Source organism: Aulonocara stuartgranti, assembly GCF_965226115.1.
Source record: "Aulonocara stuartgranti genome assembly, chromosome: 14".
NCBI classification, from domain to species: Eukaryota; Metazoa; Chordata; class Actinopteri; order Cichliformes; family Cichlidae; genus Aulonocara; species Aulonocara stuartgranti.
This window is the reverse complement of record NC_138950.1, coordinates 40,846,197-40,867,510: the sequence shown is the minus strand read 5'-3', so window position 1 is coordinate 40,867,510 and position 21,314 is coordinate 40,846,197. Positions and strand designations below refer to the sequence as shown.

At 41.3% G+C, this 21,314-nt stretch overlaps 1 protein-coding gene across 2 annotated transcripts; it reads left to right on the top strand.

Annotated features, from left to right (window-relative positions):
• The first annotated feature begins 1,430 nt into the window (after positions 1-1,430).
• LOC309688490 (uncharacterized protein) lies at positions 1,431-20,302 on the top strand. 2 transcript variants are annotated; one of them, XM_082504284.1, is made up of 5 exons: positions 1,431-1,553; positions 7,513-7,558; positions 17,405-17,483; positions 17,597-17,853; positions 19,984-20,302. In XM_082504284.1, exons 1-5 carry the CDS (start codon positions 1,455-1,457, stop codon positions 20,067-20,069), a joined length of 567 nt encoding a protein of 188 aa, XP_082360410.1. In that variant the 5' UTR covers positions 1,431-1,454; the 3' UTR covers positions 20,070-20,302. The 2 variants fall into 2 exon arrangements, with proteins under 2 accessions (XP_082360410.1, XP_082360409.1); XM_082504283.1 differs by lacking the exon at positions 1,431-1,553 and adding an exon at positions 2,507-2,903.
• The last annotated feature ends 1,012 nt before the right edge of the window (positions 20,303-21,314 follow it).

The window sequence follows — 21,314 nt, the reverse complement described above, 5'->3', positions numbered from 1 at the left end:
AAATGAGCATGTAGACTTTTCAAAGATGTTGTGTTTGTAACCTTTTCAGTTGGATAGCACTGCATTGTTTTCAATAACATTTCATAATGCTACCCTGGGGAAGGAGATCCAGGAAATGAAGACATAAGTTCATATCCATTAGTCCTGATGCATTAATGTAATGACTGCAACAGGCATTGTTTCCGTTTCCAAGGCTGAGAGAACATGCAGCTGCACAACATGAGGCAAACCTGAGAGTGTGAAATATCTGAATTTTGTCTTTTCATTAATTCAGCATTATTTAATGTCATTAATTTTTGGATTATGATATGGGGTATGCCAGTCTCATCCTTGATCACACAGTCTGGATACATATCATTTACAGGGTTTATTGCAATGTGTGATGCACAACATCAACATAAACTGTTGATGGTTACACTGTACCTGCAGATATGTCTATATCCTTTTGTGTGGATACTTGTGTTATCGTGCATTACATACAGTCCCTGTGTAAGCACCTCTTAAACTTATTTTATCTTTATTTTTCTTATTCTCTTATCTGAAGAATCTGAACGTAAATATCTACAAGCTGCCAACAAGTGATGCCCAACTGGGTTTCAAGATCTATCTTAGCGTATATTATAAACATGTCAGAAATAAAGTCAGCAAATAATGTGTATGAACAATATTTCAATAGTTTGTATTAAGGGCTGTTTGGATCTGCTGTAAATGTCCATCCAGACACCACAGAACACAGAAGTGCCTCGCCAGGTCAAAGCTGTTTTTGAAACATAAAGGAAGAATATGCAGGTGTTTATTTTTCACATTGTCTTTTGATGAATGTAGACCAGAGTCTGTCCCTTCATGGTGTGTCAAAATGATTTTAACCACCCAACTTTTCCTTAGGGAAATCAAGTGAGACCAAAAAAGACCTTAAAAATAAATAAATAAAATGTGCAGCAGTAAATGTAGAGATAATGTTCAACTGTGGTACTATCAACACCTATGGATGCGCATGTGCTTGCTTAGTGCATGGAGAGCTTTATCTGTCACACACAACAAACTCTGGTGAAAGTGTCATCTGAGTTTGTGCCTCTTTGGTAGATTAAAAAAGTAAATAAAGTGCCGCCCTTCGCTTTATAGTTGAGGCATATAAGTGGATGCTATAGGGTGCAAAAGTGGAAACATTAGAAAGAAAGTTTAAATAAATCTAGAAATCTAATAGGAATAAATGAATAAATAACTGACTACAAGAAAAATTAGATAAGTGTGGATAGATGAACTTTTTTGGCATTTTATAAATTGCCTGTATTTTATGCATTTTGCTCAAAACCTTTAAGTCTCCATATAAAACACAAGCAAAAAAACTTCTTTTTTTAACAAGCGATTTCAATATCAATCCTCTAAATGCCGAGTGGGGGACAATGTGTGCACTGCAGCAGCACTTAAACTCCACCCCAGCTGCTGCTTCCATCATGCCCAATCCTGCCCATTACACGGATGTTTTTCTTTCCCTTTTCATTTCTGCCATCCAACTCTTGCAAATCACTCAAGGCAACCAAGGAAGACCAAGGGTAAGACACACTACACTTACACTCACATAGATCACCCACTAATTCAGGCAGAGCTGTCCTGTGCGCCTGTTCAGCCGACACGTGTGATCATGTGCACATTTCAGCTGTGACCACATCCAGCAAACATTTCTGCCTTGAGTTACCATAACGGGTCGGTCCTCACGGCTTGATTTAAAAATAAATCAATAAAATATCACAATGAAATTTTGAGACGTAACTTCCCCCGGCTCGACGCATCCCTCTTCTTGAACGTCACTTGTTCCTTGTTAGAAGTTTTTTTTGCGCATTTGTGCGGCACAAAGGCGTCGTGTTATTGTTCTTATACTGCAGCCGAAACTGTTCTTATAGAATGAATCAGACAGACTATACGCCGCAGCAGATTCGCGTTAGTTTCAAAGAGCCAAAGTTGTTCTGTCCTGGCAGCGCTTGCACATTACCATCGCACTCTTGTCTTTTTGTACAATAAAAATTAAAAGTTCATATCTCCAATTCTCACATCTGCAGATTCCCAGTTTTCTCCTCCTGTCAGTTAAACTAAAATCAGCTGGTTGAAGCACAAGTGCGCAGAAAAAAGCGCGTTTGTTTGCGGTTTTCTTTTTATGCTCTTTACGTGTCGTGCAGATACTGAAGACGCTTTGTGACGCAAGTATTGACAAACCCAGTACTGAATGTGGATTTGTGTTCTCCTTGGGTTCTAAGGAGAACACAACATTTCAACATTTATGTTTAGGTCCTGATCGTACCTGTGTTGAAGTTACTGGGCCCTGTTTTCTCTGCATACTATGTGATTATGTGGTTGTATTAATGAGGAGACCCTGAACCCCCAAGCTAACCCATGAGCTACGATAAATGAAGGTGGCTGTAATAACCAGTCCCTCTCCATTCTGTTCGGGTTTAGTTTAGTCCATTCTGTCTCATTAAAATTCTACATTCTAGCCATTTATCTGCACCAATAGTTGGGTTGCGGTCACGTGGTTCTGATGACGTGCGGAGGCAGCGCGATTTTTGAGTGGAGGGCGGAAGTAAACATGGAGGACACTGTGGAGAGTCAGGAGAGCAGCTATTGTGCAACTTTAGACCCCGTTTCTCGGGAGAGATATAAACAGATAGTTAAAAAATATATCGGACGTGATCCGTAAAATGTCCGAATACACCACAGAAGTAAAGGATTTGCCTACTATCGAGGCTGTGGATATCACCAACTACTTGGTCCTCCAGACTTCTTACTACACTAGGCAGCAAATGAAAGCTTTCAAGAGTCTGGAGGCGTACAATTTTTTTGTCAGCGGGTGGGTCCACAACCTTGGAACAAAACGTCTCCGTGATGGATACAGTTTGGTGTTTGCAAGGGTGAGTGTTTGTTCTTATATTGCTTTATCTTAAACACGCTAACAGTTAGCGGTAGCGGCTTTAACGTCAACAAACATGCCACATCCTTAGGACTTCGTTAGAGTGACAGTTGTTTGTTTCAAGGTAAACCATTCTCAGCGGTCTAACGAGACACCTCTGAAGACTTGGGTAATTGCAAAGGAGGATGGAGAAGTGATTGCAGCTCATTGCAATTGTATGGCAGGGTTAGTAGCCTGTTCTCCACTGTCACTAGGCTCAAATCCGGGCTCTCAGCCGTCTGTTGCATATCCAAAATCGCCTCTGCACATCGATGCTGTTCTGCCTTAAGCTTCATTCTTTTCTCTCGTTTGAGAACTGATTCCGATCTGGGTTTTCGTTCGTAGCCGAGATTGACCGTCGGAGCCCAATCCTCCGACTCTTCGTCATCCAAAGCACTTGGGCAGCCTATAGTCCCAATCAAGTCAATATTAGACTACTAACTTAAAAGCACTAAGTAAACGAGAATTTAACGACAACCTAATGCTAATAAGTTCGTTTGCAAACATAACATTACCTCTGACGAAGTGGTCGCTGCAGACACGGGCATTGGCAGACTCTGCTCCTCTCGACTGTAAACGTAAATTTAAAATCCATTTTTTCCTACGTTTTTCGGTTAGAATTTTCCATTTTTCTCCTCTTCGTTGGGCTATTTTTGGTACCCTAAAATACCGTTTATCAGTTTCTCTGGTCGACCTACTGGAGCATCCGTAAACACAACAGGACATAGGCATTTTGCGTACTGTCTGTCTGTGATTTTGCGCTTATCTTTTTCACTTCCGACCGCCAGTCAAATTTCGCGCTTTACGTCGACGTCACGTCTACGTCAAATGAAACCTAGCTATTACACACTGATGTTACGCGGTGCTCTGCTGACCAAAGCACATTATACAGTATGTCTCAAGCAATTTTTTCCATGCAATTTTTAAGTCTATCTAGCTAACATTCAGAGACAACTTGAGGATCAGTAAGCTGCCCAAGATTGGGCTCAGAGATTGAACCATCAATCTTCCAGTTTACTGGGGTGGCTGTAGCTCAGGTGGCAGAGCAGGTCAGCCACTAACCAGAAGGTCAGTGGTTCGATCCCGTGCCAAATATCCTTAGGCCCATCCTAACCCCATGTTGCTCTCCAATGCATCCATCGGAGTGTGAATGTGTATAAATGGTAGACTACTTAGCACTTAAAAGCTCAGAGAAAAGTGCTTGGGTGAATGAATTAGTTGTGTAAAGTGCTTTGAGTGCTCAGACAGAGTAGAAAAGCGCTGTATTTTTTTTAGATGACCTGCTTTGAATTCCAAACACTCGTAACGGCATTTAGCACAACCGCATCAGGCACGATTTTTAAACGTTTTTCCACGTTAAATTCAGCACAAGTTGCAATAAATTGCTTGGGGAGGTTACTTAGGAAATCCCTTTTTTAATTCTGCAAAGTACTAAAGAACATGTGTAGTAAGTTCTAAATGTCAGTTTTACAGCTTGAATTATTCCTTTTTGTTTATTGGCTCTCCTTCATGAAATAACCTTTGGTGTCATTTAAACTTTACCCAGATTATCTGAACATTGTAGTTCTTCACTTGGAGAAAAGCAGAGCATTGCTGCACTACCCCTACGACAATAGCACCATCCCTGCCCTCCTCCATTATTGGAGGGCAGGGATACCTACTGAGCTATCCCTGCCCTCCAATAATGGAGGAGGGCAGGGATAGCTCAGTAGGTAGAGTGGTGGCCCCATGATCGGAAGGTCGGGGGTTCAACTCCACTGAATGGCTACCTTGAGGTACCCCTGAGCAAGGTACCGTCCCTACACAATGCTCCCCGGGCGCTGCATTGGTGGCTGCCCATTGCTTCACTGGGTGAATGGGTTAAATGCAGAGGAACTATTTCCCTATGGGGACTAACACATACACATACACATTATACATTATTATTTGTATATTGTGTTTTATGAATTATGGTAAATGGTCTGCATTTGTATAGCGCTTTTCTAGTCCATAGGACCCCAAAGCGCTTTACACTACATTCAGTCATTCACACACTGGTGATGGCAGCTACATTGTAGCCACAGCTGCCCTGGGGCGCACTGACAGAGGCGAGGCTGCCGGACACTGGCGCCACCGGGCCCTCTGACCACCACCAGTAGGCAAACATGGGGTTAGTATCTTGCCCAAGGATATTTGGCATGCAGCCAGGAGGCAGCCTGGGATCGAACCACCAACCTTCTGATTAGTGGCTGACCTGCTCTGCCACCTGAGCTACAGCCACCCCACAGCCACAGAATTAGTTGTCACCAGTTAGTTACCACCTTCAAATAATGTACCGATTCTGTTTTTGGGCTGTGCCACGTCATATCGTCAGCATAATATCAATATATATTTGTCATATCAGTGGGATGGAGTGCCCTTGTGCACAAACAACAAAACAAGGCCAGAAGTGTCTGAGAGTGAGAGCCACTGCACCGTCACCGTCTTCCACATGTAGTTTTTTGTGATAGTGCTTCTACATCTTCTTCTTCAGCATGTAAGGATAGACTAGAGCACTTGTAGCCATATGCGTCCGTTCTCAGAAGACGTGCAACCTTGTACTCATGTAGAAAGTACAGTAAACCTTAGCTGAGCACGCCTTGTAGCACAATCCTACTTAACCACACTTGATAATGCTGATATTGGGTGTCAAATTAGATGTGGATTAGATGTCACTGGGCTAAAGAAACAAAAGCACATGCATTTATGTTTTCCATGGCAAACATTGGATGGTCACAGTTTAAAAAATGTTTGCTGGGTTCACTCTTATTTGATGGTTTTTATATTCCTATAAACTACCAAAGATGTGTTGTGACTGACTAAATTCCTTTCATAATTCAAACTGTAAAAAACAAATGTTTTAACCCTAGAACACCATCACTAACGCTGGGTGATTTTTACCAAATATAATATACCCAACAAAAAGTACTTGTCATCAAAATATATAAAATATATGACAACACATGACAAATTAGAGTGGTTTTCTTGTATTTTCAGCTGTGCCGTATCTAAGAAAATGGAAAAAAAAGTTTCATGGGGGGACCCTAAAAAATGCTCCAAAATTTCTGGAAAATTAGCAGTTGGAGAACAAAACAAATCCTAAACAAAAATATAATGATGCTGGAAACTTGGTCTTTGGTCCACCCATTCATGGGATATTTGAGTCTTCCCTGGTGAAGGCACAGTCTCCTTGACACGTGAACAGCTGCAGGAGAGAGAAACAAAAAATGGCATTTTTGAGTGGGTAAAAATGACCAGTTGACTAAAAATTTTTTTTTTACCATATGAATTCACTTGGAAATCACCACTTGTTGATATTTATTTATAACCACTGCACTAAATAAGGATAACGTGCAAATTCCAGGACCACTCTTACTTACCTATTCCTTACATGCAGTCAGTACACACAGGGTAGTAATGGCGTGGACACACCGGTCGACGGCAGACATGGCACCTGTATCGCGTCTTCCTGTCCAAGCCTGTGGGGCAGTCAGCACACCTCACTAAGGGACCACTGCTGCCACTGGTCCTGCCTCACCTTCAAGAGTGCCAGGGGTAGGGATGTCGAGCACGCTACAGATCAGGACTCTGAGTTGACGTGACAGATTTGAAGAGGGGAGCCTCTGCTCTGCCCATGGTTTGATGAGTGCCAATGCCAAAGCCTGCATATAAGGCCTCTTCTGCATTTGGTTTTCACCTCTCTTCATTGCATTCTCATTGTGAATGATCCATTAGTTTATCACACCAGCATTGATCATGCCATAGAACACGCAAAGGGGCCATCTCTTGGTTTTTCTTCCACAACCATAGTGAGCGCACATCTGGTCAAAAGTATCGACACCTCCCTTTGTTTTGTTGTAAAATTCAATCACTTCAGGCTTACGAGTGGGTCCTATGCTTGGTTGTGTATGCATGGATGACAGGAGCAGTACAACCTTCTTTTTTGAAGCTTTGTCAGGGAGGAAGTACACCAAGGTTAGTTCTTTGGTAAAGAGAAATGCACTGGAGCTAACAATTGCCAAGTTAAACAAACCTTACCTATGTGTTACTCACTAGCTGGGATGCCAAAGACACTAAACCTGCAACAGGGTGACAGCTGTAGTTGAAGAGGGACAGTAAATATGGTGAGCCTGAATGTTGTCACCCTTGAAATGCGGCAAGATCACCTGATTTTATACACTAACACTATCACCGGGTGAAATCCACCCAAAACCTACTTTACCCTCTATCACTATTGCCGGGTGAAATTCACCCAAACACATGCCTGTAGGAAAAAGCGGGATTTGGGGTAGGGAAACACCCACGCCTTCAAAGACGTCAAAGACAATGCTGAAGCTACCCAGGGACCCACCACACTCAGACAAACGCAACATATTGAAAATTATGTAAATACATTTGCTCGGGTGAAAATCTCCCGGCGATAGTGTTCTAGGGTTAAGGTAAAGACTGGATAAAATATCACTGATATGTTAAAATAATAAATAATATTACAGATACTTTTTTTCTCAAGGCAACAGCATCACGCTTTCTTTCTGTTTTCTGTCAAACACTAGATCTGGAAAATGCAAGTCCCAGGGGCTCTTCTCTTCCTCGTCATGGGTAAGCTTACTTCACTGACATCTGAATATGTTAGACTATTTGAAGGATCTGTTTAGACATATAAATTAATACATAGTACGTGTAAATCTAGGTACTAGTGAATGAATGTCTAGTTGTAACACATTGCTTCAGTTTTAAAGGTAATTTGAAAAGAATTTCACATATTTTAACTCTTGGGCTCAACAACCCATAAGAACCATTATCAGCTGAAAACATTGTTTCCAGTCATAAGGGGCGATCGTGGTTCAGGGGATTGGGAAGCTCATCTTGTAACTGGAACACTGCCAGTTGATCCCCAGCTCTGTCTGTCAATTTTATATAAATGCAATCCATCATTATAACATTGAAGCAGACAACAGCCAATTCCAGGTCTCAGGGCCGCTGTACTGCAGGTTTTAGATGTGTCCAGCTGATTTCAATGGCTAAATGACCTCATCAACATGTCTTGAAGTTCTCCAGAGGCCTGGTGATGAACTCCTCATTTGATTCAGGTGTGTTGACCCAGGGTGAGATCTAAAACCTGCAGGACACCGGCCCATAGATATTCAGCAACAGATCTGCTGTAGTGTTCGAAGTCATTTTGCTAATCATAAGAATATGCAACATTATTTAGAAGCAGGCTTTTACTAGCAGTTTGTAAGGAGGCCCACAAGAAAATCTGAATATTTAATCAGAAATAAAATCAGAGTGAAAACTGGTGTTAGAAAACACTGGATGTGATTTTCAGCCCTGTGTCCCATCACAGATGACAAGGAAAAGACATAATTTAAACGTAATATTGTGCTGGATAAATATTTTGCAAATTGGAAGAAAAAAACTTTTTATCTTAAGTAAAAGTAATAATCTTACGGAAGTAGCTTCATATTCATACATCTGCTCACCAGATACTTCACGTTAATTACACCTCGCTAGTACTACAGGCAACAGGTCGAGCTAGTGCTCATGGTGAAATAGAATAGAATAGAATGGCTCTTTATTGTCACTGTTACAAGAAAGGCAGTTTGTGTATTTCACACACATGGAAAGATGCCAATAGCTTATGTATTTACAAAATAACACAGACAAATTTACATTTACACAAGAACGATATGTACAAGTTATATATACACCTGCAAACATACGGATACACTCATGCATACATGCACACATATTTACATATATGTTCCAACGTTCCATTGATTGTCTGTCAGATGTTCCTACAACTTGATCTGAGTCCACCTGTGGAAAAAAGTCAGTTAATTGGACATGCTTTTGAAAGGCACAGGCCTGTGTATATAAGATAAGATAGATAAGATAAGATAACTCTTTATTGTCATTGCACAGTCATATAAGGTCTCACAGTGGAAAGTGTCAGAGGTGTGAGGTGCTTGACTGGCAGGTCTGGAGAGCTGTGTGCCTTCAGTGCAGTGTTGCCAACTCCTCAGTAAGGAAAATCGCTTTTGGCTGTCCTAAAAGTCGCTAGAAGTCACTAAATGACATCATTGCCTAATTTGCATAATTGGTCATGCTAATGTAATTGTAACCTACGTTTTTGGAGACAGAAATAAAATCATGGAAGAGACATAAAGTGAGTTAAATGCATTTAGAATTTAATTGTCACCACAAATTAAATTTCTTTTAGCAATTATTGTTGTTTTTAATGTCACCATTCCAACCCTGCTCCTTTACCCAGGCCTGGACCAGCAAAAGTGACTCAAAGTAGGCATTCTGGGGGAGTTACTTTGTGTGTGTGTGTTTATAAGTAGTTTTAAACTTTGTGATCCACAAAACAACAAGAAAAGATTGCGTTACAGTCAGTGTGGGAGCAGCGGCTTCGCTCATGCGCGTTTCATTTGCGGTTTGGACGCAGGTGTGAACGTCTCCTGCCCTGATAGCAGCTGCGTGAGGACTATCTTCTGCCCATGAGTGGCACAGGCGAGGTGCCCACGGCAGCACCCGCTGCTTGTTGAGAGTAAGAGCGATACGCGCTTTCATGTCAAAAAGTTGTCATAAATAAGTCTCCAATAACAGTAGAAAAAGTCACCAGATTTGTGGCTAGTCACTTTTTAGGGAAAAAGAATAGTCGCTAAGTGGGTCTGAAAACTCGCTAAATATAGCGACAAAGTCGCTAAGTTGGCAACACTGCTTCAGTGTCAACAGTGTGGATTTTGGAGTTGATTGGGGTTTTTTTAAGGAGTGAGCGAGGTTTCACAGGAGAGTTGGCTGAGGGTAACAATCACCTGCAGGCTTCCTCTCATAATCCAGGGTATGGCCTTGATGGAAGGAGAAAAAATGAAAGGAATAGTATGGATGGTAGGTGAGAGGAAGTGATTGGTGGTCCAAGTGAAGAGAATGAGTGGGCAAAGGTGGGGAAGGGTGGAAACATGCGCAGAGCAAGTGAAAGGAAGAGGAAAAAGAGAGACGTGAGGGTAGTACAGAAGAAACCGATTTGTCAGAAGTAGAGCAGGGCGATATGACCAAAAATATTTATCACGATATACATTTGAAAATTTGCGATAACGCTATAACTGACGATATAATTGACACTAGACAAAATGCTTTACAACTCCACAACTTTATTAGTGCAAAAAAACCCATCAGTGTATTTGCACTTAAACAAGCAGCTGTTTTTTATGTGCATTAAAGTTATATAAAAATGTAACAGTGCTAATTCCTCGCTGACAGTTTGACCAAAAGGCATTTCAGTGGAAACTGGCCGACATAATCTCAGCATAACCATGTATAATATCCACAAAACTTAAAAAGAGGTTATACACACACAATACGGTAACATTATGTTGAAGCACAGAACGTATCACTCCGCGAGGCTCCGCCTACGATAGCCGCAATGCTCCGACAATCTATCAAGCGGTGCGGCTTCGTAGCTTAGCAAAGTCGTACTGAAACATCTGACAGATTTTCGAGCGCCGTGCACATAAAATCGTTTCGAGGTCAGTAAACACAACCAGAGTTCAAACATAAGGCACACGGGATTATAAGGGGCTCTGTCGACTTTCAGAGAAATCAAAGGATTGATTTTAAGTGCCCCGTATTTTCCAAACAACACAGTAATAACGACGGCCCGCTAGCATGCTCCACCAAAAATAGTGCTTTGTTGTGTATCTGACGGACGAAAGCTAAACCAGTAGTGATGTGCAATACCACTGATTTCCTTTCCGATCCGATACCAAGTAATATTCAGGGTGGTATCGACGATACTGATCCGATACCGATACTTTGTACAAAAACTTATTTTATTTATTGTATCTCAAATTATAGCGTCATAATGATTACAGGACATCAGATTATTTGTTCTTATCACTTAATAACGCAGAGTTCATCATATAGAAATAAAAAAAAAATGAAGTTGTGCCTATTTGAACACGTTGCCTGCCTGCAGCACTAAAGGACTCTGTGAGAGACGTCTGTCTCGCCCTAGCAGCACCTGTCCCTGTCCTCCTCTTCAGTTCGCCTCAACATACGTTCGTCATATTCTGTGATATGATTTACTCTGAGGTGTTTGACAAGGTTAGTGATGTTGCCACAACCATACATGCCAACCCTCCCGATTTTTCCGGGAGAATCCCGAATTTCAATGGCCCTCCTGAAAATCTCCCGGAGCCACCATTCTCCCGAATTTCTCCCAATTTTCCACCCGGGCAACAAAATTGGAAAACCATATTGCATATTCATAGCGCGGCCCAGCCAATTCCAGTTTACAACAATGGCGGCAGCTACTCAGTTTTAATATTACTCTTATTTGTCTTTCTGGGTCGCATTTTCAGGTGAGAATGTAGCTGTGTAAACTTCAAACATCTGAGCCGACCGACACATCGTCTTCAACCCCCCGCGGTCTTTCACTGCTCGCGTTAAACATGATATATAAGTCACTTTGCTAACTTAAAAATGTTCTTGTTTGGCTTTTTCAGTGTTTTATTTGTTCGTGAGTAAATCAGTTTGGCTGAGATTAAAGTTATTAGATTAGATTAAATTAAATTTAACTTTATTAATCCCTCGGGAGGGTTCTTCCGGGTTTTCACACAGCTGAATAAACATCAAACAGAAAACTAATTAAACAAAGTGTGAGACGGTCGAGAGTTTATGCCAGCGCCCGGTTATATTTTAGATAGCAAGGAGCAGACGGCAGAGTTTCACTCCACTGAGGGAGCTCGTGACGTACTACCCGGCTTTCTTTAGACCGCGAAGGGCGGGTCCTCAGGTGGAAGCAGCCTCTGAATTTGGACACCCCCGGTGTTTCCAGGCCGGCCAATAATAACGGTGACATTTAACGTATTTTATCCGATAAATAAACACTGTAAAATTATCCCCCCCCCCAAAACAGCCCTTTTGAATGTCTCCCTAATTCTGAGGTCTCAAGGTTGGCAATTATGGCCACAACACCTCACTTTTTTGCCACATGTATCGCAAACTGTCATGGTCCTGTGTCTGAGGACTCAGTGTTTTGTGTTTCCTTATGCTTTTGTTCATTCCGAGTGTGCATTCTGTTGTGATTTTGCCATTTGTTAGGTTTCTGTTCTTTGCCTGCCTGCTCCCACTTCTCTGTGTTCCCTCTGTCTGTCCATGGTGTCATTGTGTCTGCTCATGAGTCTGCCTGTCAAGTTCAGTGTCCTGCCTGGTTCTCTGTGTCTGTTAGTTTCCTGTTTTACTCTGAAAGTTCATGTCTCATGTCAGTGTGTTCAGTTTTACCTCTCCCCTGTTTCGTTAGCCTAATTGCTCCCAGCTGTGTCTCCCCTCTGTGCTCTGTTCAGGTCCCTGCGTTTTTGTTGCAAAACAGTCTGTGTGTTTCCGGTTTTACTTTGTAGGTCTGCCTCTCATCATGTCCATTAGTGTCAGCTGTGTCCACCCCTGCATGTCATCTCCTCATTACCTAGTGTGTATTTATAGTGTGTGTTGGCTTCTGTTCATCGTCGGATCGTCTGTGTTTCTCGGTGTAACGACGTCGCTCTGCATTCTCTGCTCCCCGTTTCATGCTTAGGTTTGTTATTTAGTTTTCCCAGTCTAGGTTTTTTCAGTCATTCGTCTTTTCTCACTACCTGTTCAGTCGCTCCACTTCTGCAAATAAAACTTCACTCTCATCACCAGTCAACTGCCTGCATTTTGGGTCCTTTTCCTCCTACACCACACGGCTCACCCCGCCAGCCGTGACACAAACCACGTCTCAGCTGTTTGTGGAGATAAAATACGTCCGCACAATTACACTCAGCCATTGTTATACAGCCGTATTTCGCACATGACTATGAAAGGCGGAAGAGGAAGTAGTTCCTTTGAATGTAGACAATCCGAATGTTATAGTTTCTTTCCACTGTGTTCCTGTTAGTGATAAACTACAAATTTACCCTAAATTACTAAAATATCAATATTTTAATGTGAGAATCGATTCTAGAACATAAATGTTTGATATCGGAGGAATCGATATTTCAGGATCGATCTGCACATCACTATAAACCAGTTCCACACCACTGAAGCTGCAGCATTTTTACAAACCAGTTCTGGTTCATCTGTTTCATTCAACGATTTGCTTTCGCCGCCATGCTTTTTCCGACGTGTGCGTATGAAAACAAAGGCACTGCGCATGCGCGTTTTACTAATATTCTATCGCGATATTTCATTTTTCTATTGTTGCCCAAAATTATACCAGTATTACCATGAACGGTATGATATGGCCCAGCCCTAGTCAGAAGACAAATCTGTAAATGTCAGTGCAAGCTTTGAAGAAGAGGGCGTAAAGAAAATCAATCCTCTTAAGTTGAGAAAAACACTTACAGCACAAGTTGGACAAATCAAAAATGCTAAGATTCTTGAAGATTGGAATCTGCTGATTGGTTGTAACACAGAAGCTGAGGTGGTAAAAGTGAAGAAACCTGTGGGGGTTTGTGTTAAAACAACTGTAAGAGTAGTAGAAAGAGAAATAATGGAAATAAAGGAGCCATTGTAGTAGTGCTGTTAAATGTAAATATGAAAGAAATGGGTGAGAATTTATAACTCAGAAACAGGGAAGTTAAAGGAGTAAGACTAATGACAAGAGGTCCACAGAGAGGAGAAACAGAACCTGTGGAGGTGGAATTTGAAACAGAAGAGGTACCACAGGTGATCTTCATTGGATTGATGCGTTTCAGTGTGATGGAGTTTGTACCCAAACCAATGAGGTGTTAGCAGCAATTTGGACATATTGCTAAGATGTGTAAAGGAAAGAGGAGATGTGTCCGATGTTCTGGAGATCATCAGCAAGGAAAATGTGGAGTTGGAGTAAAACCAAAATGTTGTAGTTGCGGAGGAGAACAGTGTTGCTTTTTGGGGATGTGAAGTGCCGAGGCAGCAGACAGTTGCTCAACAAACGAGGATCCTGCAGGAAGTGACAGGTGCAGAGGCGTGTTGTTGAGCAAGAGAGACCGAGTGAAAAACCCATGATAGGGAAGAAACGACTAATGAAAAAGGCTGTGGACACGGTTGAAAGAAAAATGGAGGAAGACAAGAAGAAGATGGTGACATTTATTGTAATAAATGCAACATGAGTCCAAGACGGAGACGATTCAGATTATTGTGAAGGCGGCATGTCATAGTTCACCTGATATTCTTCATATCTAAACTGTAGTTGGGCAAGTCAAGAAGGGGAATGTAATGGTTCAGTTTATACCCATATTAATCCTACAGTGGAATGCAAGTCGTCTTTTGTCAAACGGTCAAGATTATAAACAGTTTATATACAATCAGACAGAAAAACATGGCATAATTTGTATACAGGAAACATGGTTGAAGACTTTTTTGGACTTTATTTGGATATACTGCAGTTAGATGTGATAGGAAAGAAGGGAATGGAGGCGGGTGTCACGGCGAGTGAAAAGAGCCGTGTAGAAAAGGAAAAGGAGGATCCAAACGCAGGCAGTCGTGAAGGTGTAAAGGTGATTTATTGAACACAAAAAGAGAGGCAAACGGCAAAACGGAGAACTAAACTATACTGGGACAACTAGACTACTGAGCACGAACACGAACCTGAACATAAAGGAAGGAAGACGATGGTACATGATGATGACGGCAGGGAACACACGGATGAAACATGGTGGATATGCAGACGGACCAGCAACTACAATGACAGAGGACACGACTTAAAATACACACAGAGAAACACAGGGGAATTACACACAGGTGGTGGACACAGCTGGGAATAATCAACAAGATGAGACAGAGGTAAAACTGAACACACTCACATGAGACGCAGACCTTCACAATAAAACAGGAACAAGAAACCATCACACTAAGACGCAGACTCGACAGAGAGAGACAGACAGAAAATGACACATGAAACTAAACCCACACAAAACATGAGAGCACAAATCTTAAACCCAAATAAACAGAAACATGGAACTCTAACAATAATAATAATCATCACACCCAAAACCACAACAATCATTCAAAAAATAAACTAACAATCAAAACTCAAAATACTGGTTCGAAACTGACCCAGAACCGTGACAGTTTCATTGAGTGTAGTATTCCATATAAAATAAGAGAAAGGGGATTTGGAGTATGTAGGAATGGAGGTATGGATTGGAGGGAAGGTATTTTATGATCGGTGCACTGATAATTTGTTTAGGGACGATTAAGACAACACCAATATGTGCTTTACAAGTACAATCCGAAGAATTGTTACAAGGCAAGTGTTAAAGGTTAATTATTGTATAAATTTGAAAGGTCATAATAAAAGTCATCGTATTAGAGAAATGTTAGAAAATTGTTGGGAAAGAGGAAAGGATAAAAAAGTAGTTTTGGGTGGGTTGGTGATAATGAAGCTGGAGCATTTAAAGTTTTAAAGCATTTAAAGAATTCAGTCAGACAGTACAGTGGCTTTCAGGCCTACGTGGACATGGCAATACATTAATGTAGGCAAATCATTATTGGATATAAAGAAGAGAAAAATTACAACAGATATTTGTCAAGAATGTTAGAATAGAATAGAAACCTGCAGTCAGTTTGGACTGAAGAAGTCACCTGGATGAGCGACGAAACGTTTCTTCCACTGAAAACGTCCAGATGAACAGAATCAACTGTTTTTACTTACCTGGATGACTGAGGATTATCTACAGACATCAGATTGTAACGAGGCACAGGTCTAAGGAAGGTTACAGAACAATGTCTATAGCCTTGAAGGTTTCAGTGAGCACAATTTGGAACCACCAGGACTCACTAGAGCTGGCTGCATGGCTAGCAGGAGGGACCAGGGTAGAAGGGTCTTACCCAGGGAGGTGACCACGAATCTAATGGTCACTCTCACAGAGCTCCATTGTTACTCTGACAAGAGAGGTGAACATTCCCGAAGGACGTCTATCTCTTTTTTTTGGAAGCAGAAACTGGGAGAGGCTGGAGGGAAAGACGTACACAGCAATGGACGGAGACATCCTTGATGATAACCTGCTCCAGAACGCTCTGGACCTCAGGCTCAAAGTTTGATCTTCCGACTGAACACTTTTTGGAATAAAGCTGTAACGTGACAAAATGTGGAGCAAATGAAGTGCTGTGAATACTTTCTGGATGCACTGTAGACTGTGGAGTTTAAATGATTCTCAGTTGGTACTAAGGGACCCAAAGTGTGTGCAAAGATTAACCCATCCCTACACAATTACACCATGAACACCAGCCTGAACTGTTAATGTAATGATACATGATATATGTGGTTTACACTGAGCTCTGAGCCTACCATCCAAATCCCACAGAAGAAATCGAGACTGCGTATTGTTTGCGTAACAATGCAGTTCAACGCCCACTCACATCTTGCATCAGGTGATCTCAATAGGTCCCGTGATAGATTAAGGCAAGGTCTCACAATGGTTTCACCCGAAACTCTGCTGATAAGGACCCATATCCCTTTTCACACCTTGGCTCATGTGATGAGACACAACTCCCACTAGGGCTTAACTACCTGGGACTCTCCACCATCCAGTGTTAGAACTGAAGAACCTCTTCGAATGAGAGGCGAAACATCTTCAGGAAACTTAAAGAAGTCCAGTCGCTTTTCTTTCCAAGCTTCTTAGACTACCATGACCTTGATAACTGAGACCCTTCACACACACTACTTCTTCCTGCAAAGCAAAATTGTCACGTCCAAATTTCCATTTGTGTTAATGTGAGATCTGTAGTGATTATGGATGTATTCATTCATTTTCTCACTTAAGAGATTGTCAGGTTTGCTGGTAACTTTCAGTCTACGAACAAGAGCAGCTTGAACCCTCTATAACAGCGGTCTCCAACCTTTTTTGCGCCACGGACCGGTTTATGCCTGACAATATTTTCACGGACCGGCCTTTAAGGTGTCGCGGATAAATACAACAAAATAAAACTAGTACCGAAAAAAGAAGATTTATTCATAACACACGTGAAAAGACCCAGGAAAACCGAGTTAACGATAAAAAGACAACAAAATAACGCTGAAAACTGATAAAAATCCTGAAAACTATACATTTCACACCTGAGCCTCAACTCTCGCGGTCAGGTACGAAACGACTCACGGACCGGTACCGGTCCGAGGCCCGGGGGTTGGGCACCGCTGCTCTATAAGAATGGAAACTATTGAAAATAAAGTTCCTGAACAGCTGAATGTCCTGCTTTTTTTTTTCAAAAATCAAAGTGAGTTTTTTTGAACACTGAAGCAGGACTGGGCAGGACACCGGCCCTGAGGCCTGGAGTTCCCCACCCCTGCACTAAAGTGTGTGAGCTAAATGATAGTTCATCAGCACTAGAAGTTCTAAAGTTTAGTTTGGGGGAACTATTAGAACTGGAGTTTTGTATATACATCTGAAGAACGCCTTGACTGTGACTGTGTATGACATGATGTATCCAAACATCTGATTACAGGCTCTATCTCTGCCAAAAAGGTGGGGGATTTTGGTGTGTTTACTGCTTGCATCGACACAAAGGAAAATAACAGTCTCAGGTTCGAGCTTTCAGTGTTAATGCCACTATCACATCGAATGCATATGCTGTACTGAACCCTAACATTAAATGGAGTGTGCCTTATATTAACCATACCATTTGATCTTTTCAAAGATTGCAGTGCTACTATCAAGACTGTTCACAACCTCCCTATATGCCCTTCAGCTGTGAATTCAAGACATCGAATGGAGGTATACTGGCTACAATGAAAAACACGATGTGCAAGAATTACACTGTCCCATTAACAGAACACAGTCTTAGCGAGTTGCAAGAGACTGGTAATGTGACAAACTTCACATGCACACTGACAAGAAACAAGAGGACTGAAACGAAGAATATCACCATAGACTACAAGGCACACAAAGAAAAACGTAAGTATTCATTACACAGCAGCCCAACTCTGCCCCCAGATTTCTTAGCAAGATGTTCTTGTCCCGGTGTGCCAACATTTTATTCACCAGATAACCCAGAATGGGTTCCATGGTTAGGAGAGAAATGTAATACTTTTGCAAAGGAGATCAACTAATCAATAATCATTACTTTAAAGATGCAACGCAGTTGTAAAAAGCCTAGTTGGAACTACCACAAAGGTCATTTTGAGCACCTTGGGAAGTGTTGAATGCCCGTTTATAGACAGACATTGTCCACTTTGGGATTGCATGTGTGCAAAATTTCACAAGCATATAGCCACCTTTAAACTGATGAGCAAATTTCACAGGTGGGTAGAGACAGAGACTCATAGCGAGGATTTAGTTCAGCAGGTGATCATTTAAAGGTCAGTGGCCCAGCCAGTCTTAAATCTTCACTGTAATCAAAATACAAGAGAAAGTGATTTATTTCCTGATTTCCTGTTGCTATAAATTGCTAATACTACCCAGTCATATGCAAAATGTTAACAAATAGTTTTTCATCCATTGTGGGTTTTTTGTTTTGCTTTTGTTGATTTGTTTATTTCCATTGTAAAAACTTACAATAGCTAAAACTGGAAAATGAAATCAATATTTTGTGCCAGTATTGAGCCCCAACTGTGCTTGTCAGTGTAATAATTTTGCATAATTGACACAAATATCAAAGTAAGTTGATGCTTGCCGGTGTCCTAGTATTTAAAATGGATTTATCAATAATTATTATGTAAAAATTTTTGAAAAGTGCTCTAATGCAGCGGTCCCCAACCTTTTTTGCACCACGGACCGGTTTATGCCCGACAATATTTTCACGGACCGGCCTTTAAGGTGTCGCGGATAAATACAACAAAATAAAACTAGCACCGAAAAAAGAAGATTTATTCATAACACACTGAAAAGACCCAGGAAAACCGAGTAAACCATAAAAACGATAACAAAGTAACGCTGAAAACCAATAAAACCCTGAAAACCATACATTTCACACCTGAGCCTCAACTCTCGTGGCCCGGTATCAAACGACTCACGGACCGGTACCGGTCCGAGGCCCGGGGGTTGGGGACCGCTGCTCTAATGCATCCAAAGCATTTTGAATATGTTCTAGGCTTTAGGGGACGATGGTTAGCATACAGTTGACAATTTCCTGGCAAACCAGCTTCCAGTTTGGATTCAGGAGACAGACACTATCTCTACTTTTAAAATTCAAACTTTCCTTTTTGCTAAAGCATATAGTTAGGGCTGGACCAGGTGACCCTGAATCCTCCCTTAGTTATGCTGCAATAGACGTAGGCTGCCGGGGGATTCCCATGATGCACTGGGTGTTTCTTCTTCACTCACTATGTGTTAATAGACTTCTCTGCTGAATCGTACTTGTTATTAATCTCTGTCTCTCTTCCACAGCATGTCTTTATCCTGTCTTCCTTCTCAGATGGCGCCGCCCCTCAAGGTTTCTTCCTGTTAAAAGGGAGTTTTTCCTTCCCACTGTCACCAAAGTGCTTGGTCATAGGGGGTCATATGATTGTTGGGTTTTCTCTGTATGTATTATTGTAGGGTCGACCTTACAATATAAAGCTCCTTGAGGCGACTGTTGTTGCAATTTGGCGCTGTATAAATAAAATAAAATTGAATTGAAAAATAGCACACTCGATAATTAATCAGATATCAAAGAAAATAACTGCCAGGTTTAACAATTCTGAATAACTAGTGCTTGCAATGTTACTGATTTATTTATTTTTAATACATCTTTACAGTAGAATAGATCTGCAGGTGAGAGACAGAATTTGTGGTTAAAATAATCTAAAATAAATGAGCTCATGTCTTTTTCTAATCACGTTTCCTCGATCCTAAAGCTTGCCAGATACAACACTGAAATGAATATGAGTGTTGTCCACTCATGCATGGTGTGGAGTGCCGCAGTTGAATCCATGCAACTTGATGTGTCAAGAGAACAGATCAAAGAAGTTAAAAGAACTCGAGCTCAATAAAAGTGCAGTTAATTCATTCAAACTGCAGCAGAAAGTGTTAACTGTGTAGCAGACGCATCACTGTCAGGCTCCATCAAACAGGATGAGACAAGCTGTGCTCTTCTTATCCTTACAGAACGAGTCCCAAAGTGCTGTGCTGCAAGCCCAACCTCCCTGTGGCCTGTGGTGCTCCTCACTCTGTGGAGAGTCGTTGACTCCTGATGAAGCAAGCATGAAGGAGGGTCTCTGAACGCTTTGACTAACACAGATGTATCTGTTCCATTTAGGCATTTTGAAATTTAAGAAACTTTCTTAAATACATTTCTATGCAGGCTTCCATTACTTGCCTGATCCCCAAGTACATGCAATAATGCAGTATGTTAACATATAAACTGAATTCCAACTATGATATATGATAATATGATATATTAAAGACTTATGAATTAAAAGCATTAACTCACTTCCGCTGTATCATTATTGCTTTGTTTTTTAATAGGACGTTTGGGCGTCATTGAAACCAGCTCCTGCTGCACATCGCAACACAGTATTCAAAAGCACCTTAGTTTTCCAGCATTAAGAGTTTGTGGGAAAACATAGATGTGAGGATAGGGAAGCTCAGCGTCATAAAGATCTGATAGGAAGGAAAATGAGTTCACTGAGTGGGCGAAGCTGTATTTTTGTCCTTCTGTGAGCTCCAAAGATATTGGGACACTGTGCAAAATGGAAATAAAAACAATGCAATGATCAGCAAATCTTAGAAACCCATATTTTATTTACAGTACAGCATAAAATATACACCAGATGTTTAAACTGAGACATCATACTATAGCAGGAAATTTGCATATTTTAAATTTGATGCCAGCAATACGTCATAAATAAACTTCCAGAAGTCTCTTATGGACTGTTGTTAAAAGACGAGAGGGTAATTGCTGCACTGAATATAATATGGCTATGTGGGATTCTGTTTTATTACACAGTGTTCCAGCTTTCACTGTGGGTCATGATATTCACTGTTCTCTGGGCTTCTTGCAACCTTTCATGAAAGCACTGAGTCTAATTCTTACCTTTGTGTAGTACAGAAACTGACGTTTGATTTTTCTTGGTAAATTCCTCTAAGCCAGATTGTTGATTGTTAGTAGGTAATTACTCTTAGCCTTTGCCTTTACAGCATGACTGCCATGCAGAAGTGTTTCTCTGTGTAACCCTGAATTGACTTAAAAAATAAATCTAGAAAAGAAAGGCATGTTCTGCAAAACACTGGGGGGAGGGGGCTGGAAACATAAGTAACTACTGGATTGTGACTGTAGATTTAAGTATGTCCTGTGGAAGGCAGGATGGGACCTGCTGGTTCTGTCACACAGTCAAAATGATCCGGCTCTTGCTCTCCAGCTTCACAGGGCTAAAGTGTAGCGATGTAAAGCGCTATACAAATACAGTGCTTTGATTTTAGCATAAATGCACATTTTA

Excerpts from the sequence above, each read along its gene's own strand:
- LOC309688490 (XM_082504283.1), top strand. The coding sequence starts at position 2,694 with ATGTCCGAATACACCACAGAAGTAAAGGATTTGCCTACTATCGAGGCT. Across the intron at positions 7,559-17,404 it reads TCTTCTCTTCCTCGTCATGG|GCTCTATCTCTGCCAAAAAG; the intron begins GTAAGCTTACTT and ends ATCTGATTACAG. Across the intron at positions 17,484-17,596 it reads AAGGAAAATAACAGTCTCAG|ATTGCAGTGCTACTATCAAG; the intron begins GTTCGAGCTTTC and ends ATCTTTTCAAAG.